Genomic DNA, 22,145 nt, shown 5'->3' on the forward strand with positions numbered 1-22,145 from the left:
TTAATTTGTTTCCAGAAACAGTAATTGGAAAGAACTTTTGCTTAATGAAGGCAGTAATGATGTTTTATATTAATATAAAAGTTGCAAGCCATTCCCCTTCACAATGGACTTCTGAAAGGGTGGGTTTCTTGAGTATCTATTGCCTGTGGATATTTGGGAGCTTGGATCAGACAAGAAGATAGAAAACTGAAGTCTGCCTGAGACAGCCTAGTGAATTGTCTTAGCTTATTTTTCTAAATAACAATAAGTTGCTATTGTGAAGAACTTAAGAAATATTAATGTTATAAATTAGGGCTGGAATAAACATGTTTTAGCTCTGGTTTACCAAAAGAACAAGAACACTACATGAAAGAGCTAAACTGGCAGTTTCCAATTTTAACTTTCTCATTTTCTTACACATAGTCTGAAGAAAGAGACAGAAAGAGACAGTTCTTTCCAGTAATCAGTTGCTAATAATAAAAAACTTTCCCCACTTTTTTAAAGATACTGTTAGTTGAACAGCCATTCTTCCGCTGTCTAGTAGTATTTCTGGTTTATTTCTAGTATGACGCTGGCCACCATTAATAATTGGGCACTTGGGAGAGGAAGTACAAATTGACATCTGTAAATAATTTACATCTTTATGAAGCATGTTAACTTGTCAAACTATTTTTAAACAGATTCAGAGGCTTCCATTGAGAGCTTTTTTCGTAGAAACTTTAAACTCTACAAATATTTAAGTTTTAAAATAAAGATGTGTATTTTTAGTTGAAGAGAATGTCAGTGCTAAACAAATATTCTTAGTAGTATTGTTTAAAGCACTTTTAGCATGAAGAATCATGTCTTGCAAAATAGATTTTTCAACAATCCACCATGACATTAATAGTACATTGGTGTCTTGCTGTTACATTTCATATTTTATACGATTTAAAAGATTTCAGAAGCAGTTGGAGTGGTAGCATATAGAAGTGGACCCACTTGGAGAACTAATGTAGGTAAACTTTGAATTAGGTCTTTCTAGCTGCTGCTCTGAACATTGATCTTGCTAACAGACCTGCTTGTGATAAAATAATGATGTCCTTGTGACTTTTATCTACTGATAGGTTTGATTCTGTCAGCAGCTAGTTACGTTGAATGGGAGCTGATAGCTTTTAGTCAGTGAAAGCTTTTATTAAAAAAGCTAAGCTATAAATCCATGCCCTGGGCAGAAATACCATAGCAGTAAATTTGTAATAAATGTTAACTGTATGGGGAAATATTGTTTCCAACTGCCTGAGGTTGGAAAACAATCTGGTTTAGTATGAAGTGATGAACATTTAGCTAATTAAGGCTTCCTCAGCCTTAATTGCGACTAAAAAGATGACCTGAGTAAACTAAGACATAGAATACAAGCCCTAACTAGATAGGGCTTTATTTAGGACACAAGGCAATTAGTACTTTTAGGCTTTGGTGTGTGCCTTAAATAATCAAATAGTTACATCCAGATTGGTGGAAAAATCTTGGTTAAATGGGAGAGAAATCTGAATGGAGATTCTAGACAGTGCATCCAAAAAACACTGCAGAGCCAAGTGTGGTCAGGAATGCTTACTCATATGTGAAAGGCCCGAGGTGATTGTATTCTGCAGAGGAAAATGCCAGAGAGCAACAGAAGAGTGAGGGAGAAAAAGAGTTGATGCCTAGGAGACAATGAGATAGGGCTGGTGTTGGTGAGGCAGGCAGAAGTTGCTTGGAACATGGGTTTCTCCTGGACAATTACTTTTTGCATTCACATCCTCTGTACAAATTTGTATATGACTCTTACAGTCTTTGAGTTATCTGAACCAGCAATGGATGGGTTGATGTTCAAAGTGAAAATGTCAGAATCTTGTCCTGTATTTATCAAAATGCTATAGAGTGCTAATATTCTTGGCAAGCAAAAAGCAATTATTTGGCTGGGTGGAGAAATGGAAGATTTCTTCCTTAGTATGTATTGAGGAAATTAAGTCAGAAGTAGAAAAATGCGCATTCAGATTAGCTTAATTGAGACTGTTAATCATTATGGAATTCTTTGTCGTAATATGAACAAGATGTGTGTGTGTGGGGAAATCAGTAAAGTGTATTAAATAACCAAATATTTTAGGATTACTTAATATTGCTGAAGAATTCGGCTTTAGTACTTGAATATAATCATATGTTAACACACACTTGAAATTAATCCAACAGTACTTCTGTCAATTTTTAAAAAATTATTAATTAGACTATCATTCCCCCACTTGACATTTTTATTAAAATAATTAAGTATTAACAGTGTTAATGATTTGTCATCTACTTTAGGATCATAATTCCTGCCCATGGGTTATATCTGAGCATTTTCATGCTGTGGAACACTTCCCTCAGATGCTATACCAAGCCTTAAATAATTCCAGTGTTTGCATTTGGTGTTAAAGCTATGGTTATATACCTCAGCAAATTTTTCTGTGATATTTGCAATCCTTATTCTTGTTCAACCTGAATTTCTATGAATCTTCCTAAGATTAATTTATTGTTAGTGGATATGGTTTGTTCATATGTCACCCTCTTTGAGGGTTGTGATGTTGCTCAACAGTCCTGCTAGGCAACTTGCTGTTGATTATCTGCTTGGTCTTGTGATAGCCATTCATGACACTTTTAACATCTCTACCAAGGATTTGTGTAATACCAGACCTCACTTTAATATGCATTCCTGGAATGCTAAGTAAAAGGGTCAGAATACTCTCTTTTTTTATATCTACTAATATGCAGCTGCACCAGGCCATCTCCTGTTTTGCTGCCTCCTAAAGTTGCTAACTCATCAGTCTTTCGCTTCTGTTCATACACACAGTAGTTCTTGACAGATGACTTCTTTAGTGTTTCTGCTTCTCAGAGTTCATCTTTTTGTCTCCTCCTTTAGACATAAACTTCAGTTGCTGCTTTTGCTATGTTCCTCATGAATTCTAATCAATGTGGTTTAGATCAAATCTTCTGGCAGGCTTCAGCCACTTAGCCTGTTTGGCATGTCTTTCCACTCAGTTGAAGTTTACCATTCCCCAGTTAAGAGGACCAGTTGAACAGAATTTGCTACCCCATTTCTCCAGACACTTAAGAACCCAGATTGCATTGACTAGTGTCTAATATATTCTTAAAACTTTAAGTTGCAGGAGAAAAGTTGTTTCGCAACTAAATATGTGTGCATATATAGAGATATATGTATACAAATAGAATTTTATATATATATGTAAAGGACTTGGAGATAGTTGTGATGAGAGAGTTTAGACTGACATCAGGTCAATTTTAAACTTCAGAATGAAAGCTTTTAGGCTGACATTTGCTAGCAACATACCTTGTGCTTATAAATAGCTCTTACGTGTTGCTAATTATTGCTATACATTAGTTCTTACACACTAACCGTTATCATTGCATATTCAAAACCATCAGTCTCTGAAACTTTTATCCTAAATTAGCTGCAAGTATGCAGTGCCATGGAGCCAATGCCCTATAGCTAGCTTGATATCTTTGTTCCTGATGGTCCTAGCTGCCGAGGTCAAGGTAACCTGACTGGAGAGCTCCTTAATTGGGGGGAATGGGAAACGGAAGACAGGACAGGGACACAATTGAAGTAGGCATCTTCTGCCAACCCTGCCCCAATTTGGGACTTTTATAACCATCTTCAATAAATGATTGAGTTTCTAGGTGACTTTTAATCCTTGGCTCCTGCTCCTGGACTACATGCTGTGTGATGCTGGGGGGGGGAGTGTTACTTTCCCAGGCTGCAGCAGTTGCATTGCCTGGGTTGGGGTTTTGGGGTTGGATTTTTCCTGCCCCTTGTGTAGCTGCTGCTGCTGCTGCTTAGAGCAAAAGCAGTCTTCCTAGCTCTGGAGGTTGCACTTTTTCACTGACTAGTAATTGAACATTAATGAGTTGTTTATGGTTCTGGGGCCTCTGCTTTTAGCCTGCGTCCATATTTTGAAGGCCTTTGATATCTCATGCTTAAATTGTATGTCATAACAAGAGACACCTGGTACCAATGTCATAGAAATTGGGAATAGAACCTCCTTAACACCAATGTAGTATTAAGACGCAGGCATTCTTTATTATGGTGTCGGATGCACGGGGGATAATTCCTCCTAGCGTGCATGCCACAAGTCACAACAGACAAAGCTTATATTGCTCAGTTATATACATATGTGTTAGATTTCCAGGAATAGTTATACATATTCATTCACAGTGTGCTGCAAGAGGTGCCAGTTTCGGCTGGTGTTCTGACTCTTATCTAGGTGTAGATGTCCTTAGTTCTTTTTGTCTTGGTTTCAACTGGCGTCTGCTGCTAGGTTGTTTGTACCCCTCCAGGATGTCCCCGATCACGCTTGCGAAGATAATGTCCTTGAGTGCATTCTTGCCTGAGGCCCTTTACAACACTGTCGTCTTGTGGGAAAGCATCGGAGGTGGAAGGCTGCTGTATGGAGTCCTATACGACAAGCTGCAGAAACTGCTGAAGGAGAAGGTGAATCGAGCCAGTTTGCAGAAGTAAAGGCCATCCAGCTGGCCTTAGACATTGCTGAACGAGAAAAGTGGCCAGTGCTCTGTCTCTATACTGACTCCTGGATGGTGGGAAATGCCCTGTGGGGCTGGTTACAGCCGTGGAAGCAGAGCAACTGGCAGCGCAGAGGCAAACCCACCTGGGCTGCCGCATTGTGGCAAGATGTTGCTGCCCGGGTAGAGAACCTGGTTGTGCAACAACGTCATGTGGATGCTCACGTCCCCAAGAGTCCGGCCACTGAAGAACATCGAAACAACCAGCAGGTGGATCAGGCTGCCAAGACTGTAGTGGCTGAGGTGGATCTGGACTGGCAACATAAGGGTGAACTATTTCTAGCTTGGTGGGTCCATGAGACCTCAGGCCATCAAGGGAGAGATGCAGCATACAGAAGGGCTCATGATCGAGGGGTGGACTTGACCATGGACACTATTGTACAGGCTATCAACGAATGTGAAACATGCGCTGCAATCAAGGAAGCCAAGCGGGTAAAGCCTATCCTGTATTGACGACAACGTCTGAAATATAAATATGGGGAGGCCTGACAGTTTAATTCCCACCAAGGTGACAACATGCACACTTCCATTTCCAGTATCGTGTATCCTGGAGTCATTAACTGATAGTTAGCACTAAATGCAAGTTATGACTTCAATAAAGCTTAGGGTTCTTCAGACTGTGTTCAAAGAGGACAGGCCCGTTGGTTATATCCTCATTTCTCAATGTGTATCTGTGCTGGTTTTGGCTGAGAAGGGGTTAATTCTCCTCACTGTGCGGGGTCGGCTACCTTTCCAGCCTCCCGGGCTCTGCTGTGTGGCGGGGGGCTGGGAGAGGCAGGGCCACGCCGGGGGCGGCTGACCCCGACTGGCCAATGGCATGCTAATTCCATACCATCTGACACCATGACCAGTATATTAAGGGGGGGCAGTCTGCGGCTCGGGTCGGCGCGGCGTCGGGTCGGCGGGTGGTGAGCGGCTGCGTTGCGTGCTGTTTGTTTAGGCGGTTCGTTCCCCTCTCCCCCCCCCCCCCCCCCCATCGCGGTGTTTTGTCCCTCTCGTTGTTCTCTTAAAATAACTGTATATTAGTGATCTCTATGAAACGTCTTGCTGGTCACTTGAAGTATATGTATTTTTTTTAATCTAGCTAAGATTGGTGGGAGTGCTCTGAAACAGTAAAAACACAAGGGTTGGCATACTGCTCCAGAAGCTAGTGCCTCGCTCTCTCTGTGGTGTTGCGAGGCACTGACTTGCAGCAGCACTGCAACTTGCCTGAGAGGAGACTGGAGAACAGCATTCAGATATCTTTGTGAAGCTGTAAAAAGTTTGGTTACCTGTTGAACAGATTTAAATGTGTTGGCAAGTCCTTATCTTGACGCACAAGCTTTTTGTTATATTTTCTTTCCCCTGTCCAGCTGAGGAGGGGGAGTGATAGAGCAGCTTTTGTGGGCACCTGGCATCCAGCCAGGGTCAACCCACCACAACAGTAAATGTCATGGTTTTTTTTACCTTTCTAATGGGCAAATCTTTTAGGAAGTTTAGCACTGCTTGCCTCCCAGGAGCAATTCTGCATTGCCCATTAGGTTTATTATGATCACTGTACATTTTTGCTAACATTATATTTGGAGCTATTCCTTAAAAAAAGTAAAAATACAAGATAATGTTTAATTTCAATTTCCCAATATTGAAAAGTACAAGAGTAGCCTACGCATTTGGTAGAGACTAAACATAAGCAAAATAACAACGATAACTGATGATAAACAGATTTGTTACAACTGTACAAAAAAAAAAAAAATAGGCATGTCAGAATATAATGGTAGTTTAAAAATAATTGATGAGCCAGATAAATTGTACCTACAATTTCGAGATAGCTAGGGTAACATAACATGTACTAATCAGTCATGAGGGCTTAAAAATCAAGTGTTTAAAAATAACATCAGTTACATGACTGATCTATTTTATGATGGTGATTATAGTAAGATGAAAGGAAATGCTTACAACAACAGTTATAATAAGCTCTAATGCGAAGGAGCTATTTCTTCCTTCTTGTTCAGCAAAAAGACTAAATTAATTTTGAAAAAAAATTACCAAACTGAAGTCTTTCGACTACCACTGCTATGTAGTCATTTAGAATTTTTCTATCTTTATTTATTTTTCTTTTCCCCACTGCACTAGCAGGGATAAGCAGTGATTGCTCTTTTCTATTGAAGTAACTGTTTTTACAAATTAACTCTGGGATTGGTTAGCAAGAAGAAAAACATAGAATTATTCTGTGCTATAACCCCAGTGACCTAAAATTTTATTTGCTCACTGCTGTAACATATTCATGAAGATGGTAGAAGTAATACTACTTATTATTCCTTATGAGTATTTTTCAGTTACCCTTCTGCGTGGTTTAACCCTAGCCAGCAACTAAGCGTCACACAGCTGCCTGCTCAGTCCCCCAGTGCAGCGGGATGGGGGAGAGAATCGGAACAGTAAAAGTCAGAAAACTCATGGGCTGAGATAAGAACAGTTTAATAATTGACATAAAGTAAAATAATAGTAGTAGTAATAGCAATAATAATAGCAATAATAGTAATAACAATATAGAAAGCAAGTGATGCACAATACAATTGCTCACCACCCACCAACCAATGCCCAGCCCATTCCCAAACAGCGATCGCTGCCCCACGGCCAACTCCCCTCAGCTTATATACTGAGCATGACATCATATGGTATGGAATATCCCTTTGGACAGCTTGGGTCAGCTGTCTTGGCTATGCTCCCTCCCAGCTTCTGGTGCAGAGCATGGGAAGCTGGAAAAGTCATCGACTAGTGTAAGCAGTACTTAGCAACAACTAAAATATCAGTATGTTATTAACATTATTCTCATTCTAAGTCCAAAACACAGCACTATACCAGCTACAGTGAAGAAAATTAACTCTATCCCAGCCAAAACCAGGACAGTATCGAACACTTATTCTATACTATCTACATCATGCCCAGGTCCTACACTTCCCAATATATTCCAAATAATCACCATCATTTTTCCTGTCTTTTCATATATACACACAGATATCATTCCCTTTGTCTATGGGCCATCCCCCTAAAACGTCTGTTGAGTTGATTTAGGCCATGACTTTGGGCACCATCTATCATAACTGTCTTTGATGGCAGAAGAGATGGGGTGTGGCGTTAGATTGCTGCATGCTGCAGCCAGTTCTTCATTCCATCACTGCTGCACTTGGCTCGGTTTCATCAAAGTTCATTATTCATTAATCTGGGTGATTCTTACTGTAATGCAACTGATATGGCATATAGCCACCATAGTAGTGATGTCATACAATAGTATATAGCAATTAACAGCATACCGTTCAGTTCATTGGCTGTTTTCACCCAAAAGCAAATCCCCTCGAGGTACACACCGGACTTCCCCATCATCCCACATCACCCACCAAGTGCACCCAGGTCCTCCAGCAAAAGCAGTTCCAAAAATGGGTTGGCCTTTGCCTGAGGCAGGAATAACCCATACTGTTTTCCCCAGCATAAATTTTATGTGCACTACAGGGACTCTATCCCCTTCCACAGTACATCAGGGCTCTGACTGGGCAGGGCCAGCTCGATTGACAGATCCCCTAGTGTTGACAAAACAGGTGGCCTTTGCTAAACGTGTATCCCAGTGTTTAAATATCCCACCCCCCCATTGCTCTCAGTGTAGTCTTGAACAGTCCATTGTACCGTTCAATTTTCCCAGAGGCTGGTGCGTGATAGGGGATGTGATACACCCATTCAACGCCGTGCTCTTTGGCCCAGGTGTCTATGAGGTTGTTTCGGAAATTAGTCCCATTATCTGACTCAATTGTCTCTGGGGTGCCATGTCACCACAGGACTTGTTTTTCGAAACCCAGGATAGTGTTCTGGGCGGTGCCATGGGGCACGGGATATGTTTCCAACCAGACAGTGCTCGCTTCCACCATTGTAAGCACATGGCATTTGCCTTGGAGGGTTTATGGGAGTGTGATATAGTGAATTTGCCAGGCCTCCCCATATCTATATTTCAGCCCTCGTTCCCCGTACCACAGAGGCTTTACCCGCTTCGCTTGCTTGACTGCAGTGCGATTGCAGTGCATGTTTCACATTCATGGATAACCCGTTGTTGTGCTGGATGCAGTGACAGAAAACAATAAAAGCATTTATAGCAAGAGGGAAACCAAGAAGGTTTGTCCAGAGCTCAGTGGGGAGGAGAATGTAACAGATATGATACCAAAAAATTACGTATTTGTCTGCCAAGTTATCAATGAAAATGAAATATGAACTCATTCTTGGTTGAGAAAAGGGTTAATCAGCAAAAACTTGACTTGTTCTGGGTTAAGAAAAGATCAGGTCACATGTGATTCAGATGTTTTATTTCCTCTTGGTAAAATGCATATTAGAGAACTTGACTTTCATGTTCAGTGAATTCAGGGTTCTTATGGTGGAGCCTGTCTTTAAAAAATGCAGAGGAAAAGGAGGGAAATAATGGGTCTGACTTCAGTTGCCAGAAAAATATGGAAAATAGGCAATTAATAAGTACTATAAGATGGTAAATAGGTAACATGCATTTGTCAAGAGCAAATCATGTATCTCCTACCTAACTTCCTTTTCAAGCAGTATTTAGCATTGCTAGTGGAGATCTCTTATCTTTAAGCAACTTGTCTAACAGGACCACCTGTTCAGCTGGCTTTTTTGTAATATGAATCACAGAATCACAGGTTGGAAGGGACCTCGGGGATCATCTAGTCCAACCTTTCTAGGAAGAGCGCAGTCTAGACAAGATAGCCCAGCACCCTGTCCAGACAACTCTTGAAGGTGTCCAACGTGGCCGAGTCAACCACTTCCCTGGGGATTTTATCCCAATGGTTGACTGTTCTCACTGTGAACAATTTTCCTCTTGTGTCCAGTCGGAATCTCCCCAAGAGCAACTTGTGTCCATTCCCCCTTGTCCTCTCCATGTGACTCCGTGTAAAAAGGGAGTCTCCATCTTCTTTGTAGCTACCCCTTAAGTACCGGTACATGGTGATGAGATCCCCTCTAAGCCTCCTTTTCTCAAGGCTGAACAAACCCAGCTCTCCCAGCCTATCCTCGTATGGCAGGCTTCCCAGTCCTTTGATCATCTTGGTGGCCCTTCTCTGGACCCCTTCCAGCCTGTCCACATCCCTTTTGCATAGCGGGGACCAGAACTGTACACAGTACTCCAGGTGTGGCCTGACAAGCGCTGAGTAGAGTGGGATAATGACTTCTTTATCTCTGCTGGTGATGCCCTTTTTGATGCAACCCAGCATCCTATTGGATGGGCCTTCTTGGCTGCAGCAGCACGCTGTTCGCTCATGTTGAGCTTCCTGTCCACCGGGACCCCCAGGTCCCTTTCCACAGAGCTGCTCCCCAGCCAGGTGGATCCCAGTCTGTGCTGCACTCCCGGATTATGTTTTCCCAGGTGCATGACTCTACATTTGTCCTTGTTGAACTTCATAAGGTTCTTGCTGGCCCACTCTTCCAGCCTATCCAGATCTCCCTGCAGAGCAGCTCTCCCTTCTGGAATGTCTACTTCCCCACTCAACTTGGTGTCATCCGCAAATGTCATCAGGCTACACTTGATGCCGTTATCCAGATCACTTATAAAGATGTTGAATAACATTGGGCCCAATATCAGTCCCTGGAGGACTCCACTAGTGACAGGTTGACACTTGGAAAAGGAGCTATTTACCACCACCCTTTGGGTGCGGCCTGTCAGCCAGTTCCTCACCCACTGCACAGACCACTTGTCTAGGCCATAAAGCATTAATGTCTCCAGGAGGAGGCTGTGGGGGACTGTATCAAAGGCCTTGGAGAAGTCCAGGTAGACAATGTCCACTGCCCACCCCATGTCAACCAAGCAGGTCACTTTGTCATAGAAGGCCACCAGGTTTGTCAAGCACGATCTGCCCTTAGTGAAGCCATGTTGGCTTTTCCCAATCACGTGCTTCATTTGACTTGTGATGGCCCCCAGGAGGATTCGTTCCATAACTTCCTCAGGGACTGAAGTAAGGCTGATGGGCCTATAGTTACCCGGATCGTCCCTCGAGCCCTTCTTGTAGATGAGGGTAACATTTGCCTTCCTCCAGTCCTCTGGGACATCCCCCGTTCTCCATGACTTCTCGAAGATTATGGAGAGTGGCCTCGAACTGACGTCAGCCATCTCTCTCAACACCCTCGGGTGGATGGCGTCAGGGCCCACTGATCTGTAGGGGTCAAGCTCCTGTAGTAATTCATGTGCTAACTCTTCCTTCACTGATGGTGGGTCGGTGTTTGGGTCGACCAGCAATTTTGTTCCCAAAGCCTGGGATGCAACAGTGTTGGTAAAGACAGAGGTGAAGAAGGTGTTGAAGACCTCTGCCTTTTCAGCATCATTGGTGATTGACTCTCCTTTTCCATCTAACAGTGGGCCTATGTTTTCCTTCTTTTTCTGCTTATGGTTGACATGCCTGAAGAAACCTTTCTTGTTATTTTTCACGTCTACAGCCAGTTTCAATTCGAGCCGGGCTTCTGCTTTTCTAACTGCATCTTTGCACACTCTGGCAATGCCCTTTTGGAGGATTGTCCATCAAGAGCTACTTCTCCATCTCTGGTATGCTTCCCTTTTGGATTTGAGTAGACCGAGGAGGTCGTGGTTGAGCCATGGGGGCCTCTTGCTCCTCTTACTTCCCTTTCCTTTGTAGAGGATAAATTAGCTTTGTGCTTCCAACAGAGAGTTCTTGAAGAATTCCCAGCACTCACTAGCTCCTTTGTCTTCCATGGAAGCTTCCCACCGAAATCCCTCCCAACTGAGCCCTGAGTGAACTGAAGTTTGCACAGTGAGCTGAGGAGAACCCTAGACCTGACTTTTATGTGGCCTAGCCTCTTAACTATAGGTAATGCAGAAGTGTGTATGCAGTGAATGGCCCATAAAAGTGTTTAAAAGTTTTAGCTAGACCTCAAGGAAAACATTTCCCTTCTTTGTCATAGCAAATATATTAAAAGTTGCTATGCAAAGAAAGGGAGTATATAAACCTGCCTTTGAAAAGGGCAGAGAAGTAATGGTCTTAAACCACAATGAAAGATGTTGAAGTTAGAGATGGAGGAAAAAAATTGACAGCAAGGATGATTGTGTGCTGGAATAAGTTGTGTATGGAAGCGTGGAATCAGTAGTACTGCAGGCTTTTAAGATTAGTTTTGGCAGTCCTTCTAACTGTGTAGCATGTAATTGCTTTTAACTCCTTCCAAAGGGCCTCGGAGAGAGAGATTGAGCAGAGGAATACTGTCATGGTAGGAAAAACTTTGATAGCCAATTCTTGTACACTTGATTTTTGGGAGAATCTTCCATTGTTGTAGGTGCATATCCCCTACCACATGGCTAAAGGAGGTCCTGGCAGAGAGATGGCTGGGATCAGGTTTATAAGCCTGACACATTGATGTGGCAGGCTTGCTACCCTGAAGCAGATAAACATCTTTCTCATATATAGTAATAATAATGTTATCAAATGAGTAATAATAATGTAGCAAATGCAGTTTGAAAAAGAGGGGCCTGCGCTAGAAGACTTGATGTCCCTTACATCCCTACGTTCTGTGGTTCAGTGAAGGCAAAGCGGCATATATAACCAGTTTTGCAAGTTGTTTGAATTGAATTAAGTTGAGATGGTCAGGTATTAAGGGAATTGGTAGCTGCAGTTGATTCACTTGATTGTCAGCTTTGTCAGTTGCTGGATTTTTTTTTCTGTGGGAAGTTTAAATTTCTTTAAATTGATCTTAGGTTAAGATGCTTGACCAAATATGTGAAGCTATTAAAAAAAAAAGTGAAGTTTCAAGTACTTTTGTTAAACTCTTCCTAGCTCATTTTTATTTGCTAGTTGGCTTCTGCTGTACTTTTCTTCCTCCTTAGTGTATTTACACAAGAAAAAACTGTGTATTATGTGTAAGTAGCTTCTGATTTCCAGATCCTTAGAAAATAATTCTCACTGACACTGAACTGTTGTGCATGACACAACAAATGAGACTTGCTTTTAGGTTTTCTTTTGCGGAGTGTTTCACAAGTGATTCACAGTGCTTTAGTTGTCTGCCAGATGAATGTATTCACAGAGCAGTTCTTATGTTGTAAAGGATATTAACATGTGTAGTCTTGTCTTTGGCATCAGGAATCAATATTTATGGACTTTCAGATGGCATCATTCGCCTTAACCTTAAAGCTGGTTATCTTCCTGTGGTTACTTGTATGTGTAACTTTTCTTTGTATTCAAATTCAAAAAGGTGTTCAGCTATACCTGTGTTATGTTTCGTTAAGAATAGGTGGGGTTTTTTTTGGAGGGGGGAAGTTGTGCTCTGTGTTGGATGTTTGCTAGGGAGTAACTTTGAACTGACAGTGTCAGGGCACGGGGCAGATTAGATTGTTGCTTTGTTCCCTTGTACTTTCCTTACCAGCTTCACTGTAATGCTAGTAAAAGCTTTTTAGTATTTGAGGCATGTGAACCAAAAGTTAGATGCATTTGAGCGGTGATGCGGGAAGGGATTGCAAAATTGCTCCCAATTATCTGACAAACCTATCTTAGTGAAAATAGTTGAGGCAGAGGGTACCACAGCTTCCTTTAGTTGCCTGCCTGCCTTTGTCATTTTGCTGTAGTCTGCTTTTATGGTTCTGTCCTGGTGCTTTTTGCTACAGTGTATGCATTCCTTCCATCTAAAATCAATACTGATAGCAATAACCTTAATTTCTCTTTCCTGCTTTGAAATTTTTTTTTTTAAAAGTTGTATTTTCCTGGCTGTGTCCACTTGTTATTTTGCTAAAGGATTCCTTTGGAAGTATGAAGGTTTTCTCAATGCTCATGTGGAACTTCTGTGACGATTTTGTTTAATAAGAATGTGCTAAACAGGCTTTTCTGTTTCAGAAGGCTGGCATTTTTCATTATGGAAGCGTATGTTAGCTCATTATTTGGGACAGCTACATAACAGTTTAGAATCTAGGATGAATTCAAGGCAATATCGATCAGTTTTTCTAATTATAGTATTTTAGAGTGTGAGATATTGTTGATCATGTTGATAATTTTAGCTATTCTTAAACTCTCTTCTTTCACAGCCCCATGACTTTGATGAATGCAGATTTGATATTAGTGTAAACAATAGTGTTTGGTACCTCCGAGCTCAGGACCCAGACCACAGACAACAGTGGGTAGATGCACTAGAACAACACAAGGTATGTTTTTTTTCTGATTTCCATTCTCGCTCCCTCATTAGATCTGGTGGTGCTTGTGGAGAGTTGTAGGCTTCACTGTACAGTCAATAAAGTACTCAAGGTATTTATGACCGATAAAGGCTGCAAGATTGAAGCAGTGTGTTAAATATGTTCCAAATGAATTGATTTGCTTATCCTTAATATATGAGTTTACAGAACTTGGAGCTAACAACTGTGAGCCTTTCTTGAGCTCTCTAGCTTCAAAAAGAAAAAGCTTGCATTATGTTTGAGTGACTTTTTAATGGTTTTGTCCATTCTCTCACTGCTTATTGAATTAGTTCTTATCTGGATGTCCTAGATGTTGAACTTGTTAGTCTTGGAGTCCATTCTCCTAGGTTATCGTTCTGGCTTTTAGACTCATCTCTTTCATCGCTTGTCTGCTTTTACTGTATCTGATTACCGGCTTTTGTCTCCTTGTCTTTTAAGGCCCTACTGCTCATCAGCATTTTGGTTCAGCTTTCCTGATCTATGCCTTATCGCTTCTAATGAACTCTGTTACCTTGATTTTACCTAAAGGGCTTGAAGGTCAGGTATTTTTAAAGTATGTAGCACACAAAACATCTGTTATGTTTTCAGATACAAGATAGGCACTGCTCCAAGGTGTTGAGTTTAACTACAATATCTAGCACAATGCAACTTGTGCATCTGGGTTATACAGGTAGAATCATAGAATATCTCAAGTTGGAAGGGACCCATAAGGATCATCGAGTCCAACTCCCTGCTCCTCGCAGGACTACCTACCGCTAAACCATATGACGAAGAGTGCCGTCCAGGCGCTCCTTGAACTCTGACAGGCTTGGTGCCATGACCACTTCCCTGGGGAGCCTGTTCCACTGACCGGCCACCCTCTCAGTGAAGAACCTTTTCCTAATGTCCAATCTGAACTGCCCCTGACGCAGCTTCATTCCATTTCCTCGTGTCCTATCACTGGTCACCAGAGAGAGGAGATCAGCACCTCCCCTTCCGCTGCCCCTCTTGAGGAAGTTGTAGACTGAGATGAGAGCACCCCTCAGCCTTCTCTTCTCCAAGCCGAAGAAGCCAAGTGATCTCAGCCGCTCTTCATAAGTCTTGCCCTCGAGACCTTTCACCATCTTGGTCTCCCTCCTCTGGACACACTCTAATAGTTTGATGCCTTTCTTATATTGAGGCACCCAAAACTGCACACAGTACTCGAGGTGGGGCCGCACCAGTGCAGTGTAGAGTGGGACAGTCACCCCCCTCGACCGGCTAGCTGTGCTGTGCTTGATGCGCCCCAGGACATGGTTGGCCCTTTTGGCTGCCAGGGCACACTGTTGACTCACATTCAACTTGCCGTCAACCCAAACTCCCAGACCTCTTTCCGCGGTGCTGCTCTCCAGCCTCTCATCCCCCAATTTGTATGTAGAACCAGGATTACCCTGTCCCAGGTGGAGAATCCAGCACTTGCTCTTGTTGAATTTCATATGTTTGGTGATTGCCCAGCTCTCTAGCTCGCTAGCCCTTGTTCTTGTGGGGGACTTCAATTTACCAGATGTCTGCTGGAAATAGAGCACAGCAGAGAGGAAACAGTCTAGGAGGTTCCTGGGGTGTGTGGAAGATAACTTCCTGACACAGCTGGTAAGTGAGCCTACTGGGGAGGTGCCTCGCTTGACCTGCTGCTCATAAACAGAGAAGGACTGGTGGGAGATGTGGTGGTCGGAGGCTGTCTTGGGCTTAGCGACCATGATACGATAGAGTTCTCGATTCTTGGCAAAGTAAGGAGGGGGATCAGCAAAACCACTACCATGGACTTCCGGAAGGCAGACTTTGGTCTGTTCAGGGCACTGGTTGGGAGAGTCCCTTGGGAGGCAGTCCTGAAGGGCAAAGGGGTCCAGGAAGGGAGGGCATTCTTCAAGAAGGAAGTCTTAAAGGTGCAGGAGCAGGCTGTCCCCATGTGCCGTAAGACGAACTGGTGGGGAAGACAACCGGCCTTGGCTGAACGGGGAGATTTTGCTGGGACTCAGGGGAAAGAAAAAAAAAAAGGAGGGTTTACTACTTTTGGAAGAAGGGGCAGGCAACTCAAGAAGAGTACAGGGATCTCGTTAGGTCATGCAGAGAGAAAATTAGAAAGGCAAAAGCCCAGCTAGAACTCAATCTGGCCACTGTTGTAAGAGAGAACAGAAAATATTTTTACAAATACATTAACAACAAAAAGAGAGCCAAGGAGCATCCCCATCCTCTATTGGATGCGGAGGGGAACATCGCCACCGAGGATGAGGAGAAGGCTGAGGTACTTAATGCCTTCTTTGCCTCAGTCTTTAATAGTCAGACCAGTTATCCCCGGGGTATTCAGCCCCCTGAGCTGGAAGGCAGGGTCAGATCGAAGAATAAACCCCCCATAATCCAGGAGGAAGCAGTTTATGACCTGCTGAGCCACCTGGACACTCACAAGTCTACGGGGCCAGATGGGATCCACCCGAGACTACTGAGGGAGCTGGCGGAGGAGCTCACCAAGCCTCTCTCCATCATTTATCAGCAGTCCTGGTTAACAGGGGAGGTCCCAGACAACTGGAGGCTTGCCGATGTGGTGCCCATCTACAAGAAGGGCCAGAAGGAGGATCCGGGGAACTACAGGCCAGTCAGTCTGACCTCGGTACTGGGGAAGATTATGGAGCAATACATCTTAAGTGAGCTCACCAGGCATGTGCAGGACACCCAGGGGATCAGGCCCAGCCATCATGGCTTCATGAAAAGCATGTCCTGCCTGACCAACCTGATCTCCTTCTATGACCAGGTGACTCGCCTAGTGGATGAGAGAAAGGCTGTGGATCTTGTCTACCTGGACTTTAGTAACGCCTTTGACACTGTCTCCCACAGCATCCTCCTGGAGAAGCTGGCTGCTCACAGCTTGGACAAGTGCACTCTGCGCTGGGTGAAAAACTGGCTGGACAGCCAAGCCCAGAGAGTAGTAGTGAATGGAGTCAAATCCAGTTGGCACCCAGTCATGAGCGGTGTTCCCCAGGGCTCAGTGTTGGGGCCGGTCCTGTTCAGTATCTTCATTGATGATCTGGATGAGGGGATTGAGTGCACCCTCAGTAAGTTTGCAGATGACACCAAGCTGGGTGGAAGTGTTGATCTGCTGGAGGGCAGGAAGGCCTTACAGAGGGACCTGGACAGGCTGGATCGTTGGGCCGGAGCCAACGGTATGAGATTCAACAAGGCTAAGTCCCAGGTCCTGCACTTGGGTCACAGCAACCCCATGCAACGCTACAGGCTTGGGGAGGAGTGGCTAGAGAGCTGCCTGGAGGAAAAGGATCTGGGGGTGTTTGGTTGACAGCCAGCTGAATATGAGCCAGCAGTGTGCCCAGGTGGCCAATGGCATCCTGGCTTGTATCAGGAATAGTGTGGCCAGCAGGAGCAGGGAGGTGATAGTGACCCTGTACTCGGCACTGGTGAGGCCGCACCTCGAATACTGTGTTCAGTTTTGGGCCCCTCACTACAGGAAGGACATTGAGTTGCTGGAGCATGTCCAGAGAAGGGCGATGAAGCTGGTGAAGGGTCTGGAGAAGAAGTCTGATGAGGAGTGGCTGAGGGAGCTGGGGTTGTTTAGTCTGGAGAAAAGGAGTCTGAGGGGAGACCTTATTGCTCTCTACAACTACCTGAAAGGGGGTTGTAGTGAGGTGGGTGTCAGTCTCTTTTCCCAAGTTACTAGCGATAGGATGAGAGGAAATGGCCTCAAGTTGCACCAGGGGAGGTTTATTTTGGATATTAGGAAAAATTTCTGTACTGAAAGAGTGGTCAGGCATTGGAACAGGCTGCCCAGGGAGGTGGTGAAGTCACCATCCCTGGAGGTGTTCAAAAAACGTGTAGACGTGGCACTTCAGGGCATGGTTTAGGAGGCATGGTGGTGTCGGGGCGACAGTTGGACTTGATGATCTTAGAGGTCTTTTCCAACCTTAATGATTCTATGATTCTGTGATCTTCGAATGTCGAAGTCAAGTGATAAGGCCATCAGTGAGGCAAATGAGGAAATAGTTCATGTCTAACCCGGAGTCCTTTCTTCTAGTTAAATCTTTCATTAAACATACGGAGCAGATATTTATCTGCGAAATTCCCGTTTGTAAGGATGTATTTCATTAGGAAGCCTCTCTGTTCTCCTATCCTAACAGATAGTCAGGTCTAGCTGATGACCGTTACCTCAGATGGATCTAATGGCAATTTAGATTGCTGAGGAACTCAAGACCAGACTTGATTTCCTTATTTCTCTGGTGTAAAAAATATTGATGGTGCATGAGCACCGAGGTATCGGTGCTTTTGAAAAGTTGCTCTCAAATAATAACTTCAAGGGCTGACTGCTGGTCTCCACTGTGGTTTGAAAATGGAGTATGGAATTTCTAACCTAAGATTAGAGAAACCAACTTAAATGTTGTTAGTTCTGTGCTGTGAGAAACTGAGTAAAATGTTTGGGTTTGCATGTAGAGGACGTGGACTCTTGCAGCATGTAACTTCTAATAATAAAATGAACATGCTCTATGTAGTATGACTAAACAAATAAGATTTACTTTTTCATTGAAGTGGAAAGTGTTTCTTCACATGTATTAAACTTACCCAAAGTTTTCATTCTTTACCCTCCACTCTGGTAAAGTTGGTTTGTTAACTTACAAACTTGTGTTACTTCCCAAAGGTATAGATGAGGGGGTGAATTGCTGTTTGCTGTGAGAACTATCTGGATAAATAAGCTTATTTTGAGCAAATTAACTTAAATGCTTTTTTGAATTCTTGAAATCCAGATAATGATTTTTTGTAACACTGACCTAACACCAGGGTTGAAAACTTGCTGAGAATTTGTTAAGAAATGAATGCTTCATGAGAAACTCTGCATCAACTTATGTTTGTCCTATTTTGTTCCATCTTAGTTTAAATTTTTCCACACAGATTCTTCATGCGTTCATTATTGACTTTGTGACTCTTCAGCAAAGTAAATTGAGAGTGTTTTAAGTCTTGGATTTTCAAAATCTTGTGTTTATCAAACTGAAATATTGTTTTAAGTCTTGTTGAACTTCTTACAATTCCTGTCTTAAGTGTGTAAAACCAGAGGGATGTCTATATATCGAATAATTTTGGCATATGAGGAGTAGATAGGTTCCCTTTTTCATTTTGAAGTGATGATATACAAGGTGTTTATATCTAGAGCCAGAGGCGTGAATTTCAAAGTCTGACTGTGAAAGGCATTCCTGTGTGGCTACCTTGAAAGAGTGACTGCTTCATTGTTTTTACTGTTGATTTGACACTGGGAGAGGTGTCAGCTACTTAGAATAAGGGTTATACAGAAAAATTGGGAAGAGTAAAACTTATAAAATAGTGTCGCTTTTCTAGCATCTTTTTTCCCTAAATAGCTTGGTGGGAGGGGGCATGGTAGCCTCAGCAGGTCAAGGATAATTTAGCTTGTAAGTAATTCTAATTTTGAGATTCTTAATATAGTATAACTTGTTTTTTAAAAAAATATCAGTTGTCAAAAAACCCTCAGTAAGACACTTTACATCCCAGTTTTTCTTATTGCTTTAAGTATGGATTTAGTTAAGATGGTGAAGGACCAAAAAGTTGGATTTGGCAGGCTAATAAAGTCAAATTTAGGCATAAGTATTATAATGGTTGATTTACTTTTTGTTAAACACTGATACACTTCCAAACAAGTACACTAGAATTGGGGCATTTAGTTTTGAAAAGACTCTTTTCTAAATGTGGATCCTAGCTCATAGATTCATTTAGAAAACTGCAGAGCAAACTTTAAACAGCTCAAATATGATTGCAATTGATAAGGTTGTTTTAGAATATTGTGAAAAATAATCAGCTTGAAAATTTCACAGAATGCTTGTTAACCATGTAAAATGCGTGTGTGGGGGGGTTTCCACCTAACCAAAAAAAAAAAATATTTACTGTTACCTTGTGCACAAGGTAAATACTTGCTTAATACTTAAGCAAGTAAAATACTTGCTTAATAGCAAGTAATTAATTTCACTCTTAAGGTCATTTACACATTGTGTTTTCTCTTGTCTAAGTACTTTTCTGAAGGAGGTACTGAATGTGTTGTTAGGCACTGAAAAAATATTATTGCTAACAGTAATTGTGATGTTGAAGCAGAAAAGGCAGTAGGTAGGTATCTGAAGAGAGGACAAGGGGTAGAGGTGGGCTTTTGTTAGTCAAACATGAGTGCAACCCCATACAAAAGCAAAACTCCCAGTGGCTAAAAACAGAGCACCATATTGTTATACACTAGGGAAGCATCTTAAATATATTTTTTTAAAACCCCACACACATCAAAAAAACCCAACAACCAAACCCAAACAAAAACCACTAAACAAACGAACAAACAAAAAAGCCCCAAACACCACAGAGTACTCTTACAGGAGCCCTCTCAAACCATTTTAATTCTTCCCATTCGAAGAGACTGGGCTAATGTCAGATTGCTTAAATCAATTGGTAATACAAATCAGTAAACAGTATGAAGGACATGAGGTAAAATGCTACTTGTGGAGTAGTATGATGTAGTAGTGTGACAAGAAGTTATCTTCCACTAATTCCCTGCTGACTAGAAGCTAGCCAGTGTTATTTTGGTTTACAAGACGGGCGTGAGGGAAGACCCAGGGAACTACAGACCTGTTAGTCTAACCTCAGTTCCTGGAAAAACTACGGAGAAGATCATACTGGGTGCTACTGAAAGGCATTTAAAGAATAATGCAATCATCAGGCACAGTCAACATGGGTTCACAAAGGGAAAGTCCCGTTTAACTAATTTGATATCCTTCTACGATAAGGTCACCTGCCTAGTGGATGAAGGGAAGGCAGTGGATGTGGGTGTTCTGGATTTTTAGTAAGGCTTTTGATACTGTCCCTCACAGCATCCTTCTGGACCTGGGGAGGAACAACCCCATACACCGGTACAGGCTGGGGGCTGACCTACTGGAAAGCGGCTCTGTTGAGAAGGACCTTGGAGTGCTGGTGGACAACAAGCTGACCCTGAGCCAGCAATGTGCCCTTGTGGCCAAGAAGGCCAACGGTATCCTGGGTTGCATTAAAAGGAGTATGGCCAGCAGGTCGAGAGAGGTTATCCTCCCCCTCTACTCTGCCCTAGTGAGACCGCATTTGGAGTACCGCATCCAGTTTTGGGCCCCCCCAGTTTATGAAGGACAGGGAACTGCTCGAGCAAGTCCAGTGGAGAGCTACCAAGATGATCAGGGGACTGGCGCACCTCCCTTATGAGGAAAGGCTGAGAGACCTGGGTTTGTTCAGCCTGGAGAAGAGAAGACCGAGGGGGGATTTCATCACTACCTAGAAATATCTAAAGGGTATGTGTCAGGAGGATGGGCCTAGACTCTTTTCAATAGTGCCCAATGACAGGACAAGGGGCAATGGGCGCAAGTTGAAACACAGGAAGTTCCAGCTAAACATGAGAAAAAAACTTCTTTCCTGTGAGGGTAACTGTCATGGTTTTAGCTAGGATAGAGTTAATTTTCTTCACTCTAGCTGGCATAGTGCTGTGCTTTGAACTTAGCATGAAAACAACGTTGAGATAACACACAGATGTTTTGGCTGTTGTTGGGTAGTGCTTGTACTAGTCAAGGACTTTTCTAGCTTCCCATGCTCTGCCAGGTGCACAAGAAGCCAGGAGGGGAGGGGGGCACAGCTAAGAGAGCGGATTCAAACTGGCCAAAGGGATATCCCATATCATGTAACATCATGCCCAGTACGTTAACTGGGAGGGGCTGGCCAGGGGAGGGAGGCAGCAATCGCGGCTCGGGGACGGGCAGCGTCGGTCGGCGGGTGGTATGCGGCTGTATTGTTTGTGTTTCGGTTTTTTTTTTCCTTTTCCATTATATTATCATTATTGTCATTATTATCATAATCATAATTATAATTATTATTTTATTGTAATTCTTAAACTGTGCTTATCTCAACCCACAAGTTCTTTTGCTCTTCCGATTCTCTTGCCCATCCCACAGGGGTGGGGGGAGCGAACGAGCGGCTGCGTGGTGTTTAGTTGCCAACTGAGGCTGAACCACGACAGTAACAAAGCAGTGGAACAGGCTGCCCACAGAGGTTGTGGAGTCTCCTTCCCTGGGGACATTCAAAACCCACCTGGACGCGTTTCTGTGCCCCCTTCTCTAGGTGTCCCTGCTCAAGCAGGGGGCTTGGACAAGATGATCTCCAGAGGTCCCTTCCAACCCCTACCATTCTGTGATTCTGTGATTATGAAGTTTCCTGAAGATACTAAACTGGGAGGTGCTGTTGACTCTCTTGAGGGACAAGAGGCCTTGTAGAGGGATCTGGATAGGTTGTAGCATTGGGCAATGATTAATGGGATGAAATTTGACAAGTCCAAGTGCCGGATTCTGTACCCGGGATGGAGTAATGCCAGGCACAAGTA

The 22,145-nt window shown here is 43.1% G+C and overlaps 1 protein-coding gene across 3 annotated transcripts in view; it reads left to right on the plus strand.

Annotated features, from left to right (window-relative positions):
* The window catches only part of LOC135310888 (ceramide transfer protein-like), a 163,679-nt gene that overhangs the window by 22,410 nt on the left and 119,124 nt on the right, over positions 1–22,145 (plus strand). For 2 of the 3 annotated variants that reach the window (XM_064439994.1, XM_064439993.1), the window contains one exon: positions 13,607–13,723. The exons of the other annotated variant lie outside the window; for it this stretch is intronic. In XM_064439994.1, the coding sequence (XP_064296064.1) occupies positions 13,607–13,723 (117 nt within the window). The remainder of the gene's footprint in view (positions 1–13,606; positions 13,724–22,145) is intronic. 3 annotated transcript variants of the gene reach the window in all.

The sequence above is a fragment of the Phalacrocorax carbo genome (assembly GCF_963921805.1).
Source record: "Phalacrocorax carbo chromosome W unlocalized genomic scaffold, bPhaCar2.1 SUPER_W_unloc_5, whole genome shotgun sequence".
Classification (NCBI taxonomy): Eukaryota; Metazoa; Chordata; class Aves; order Suliformes; family Phalacrocoracidae; genus Phalacrocorax; species Phalacrocorax carbo.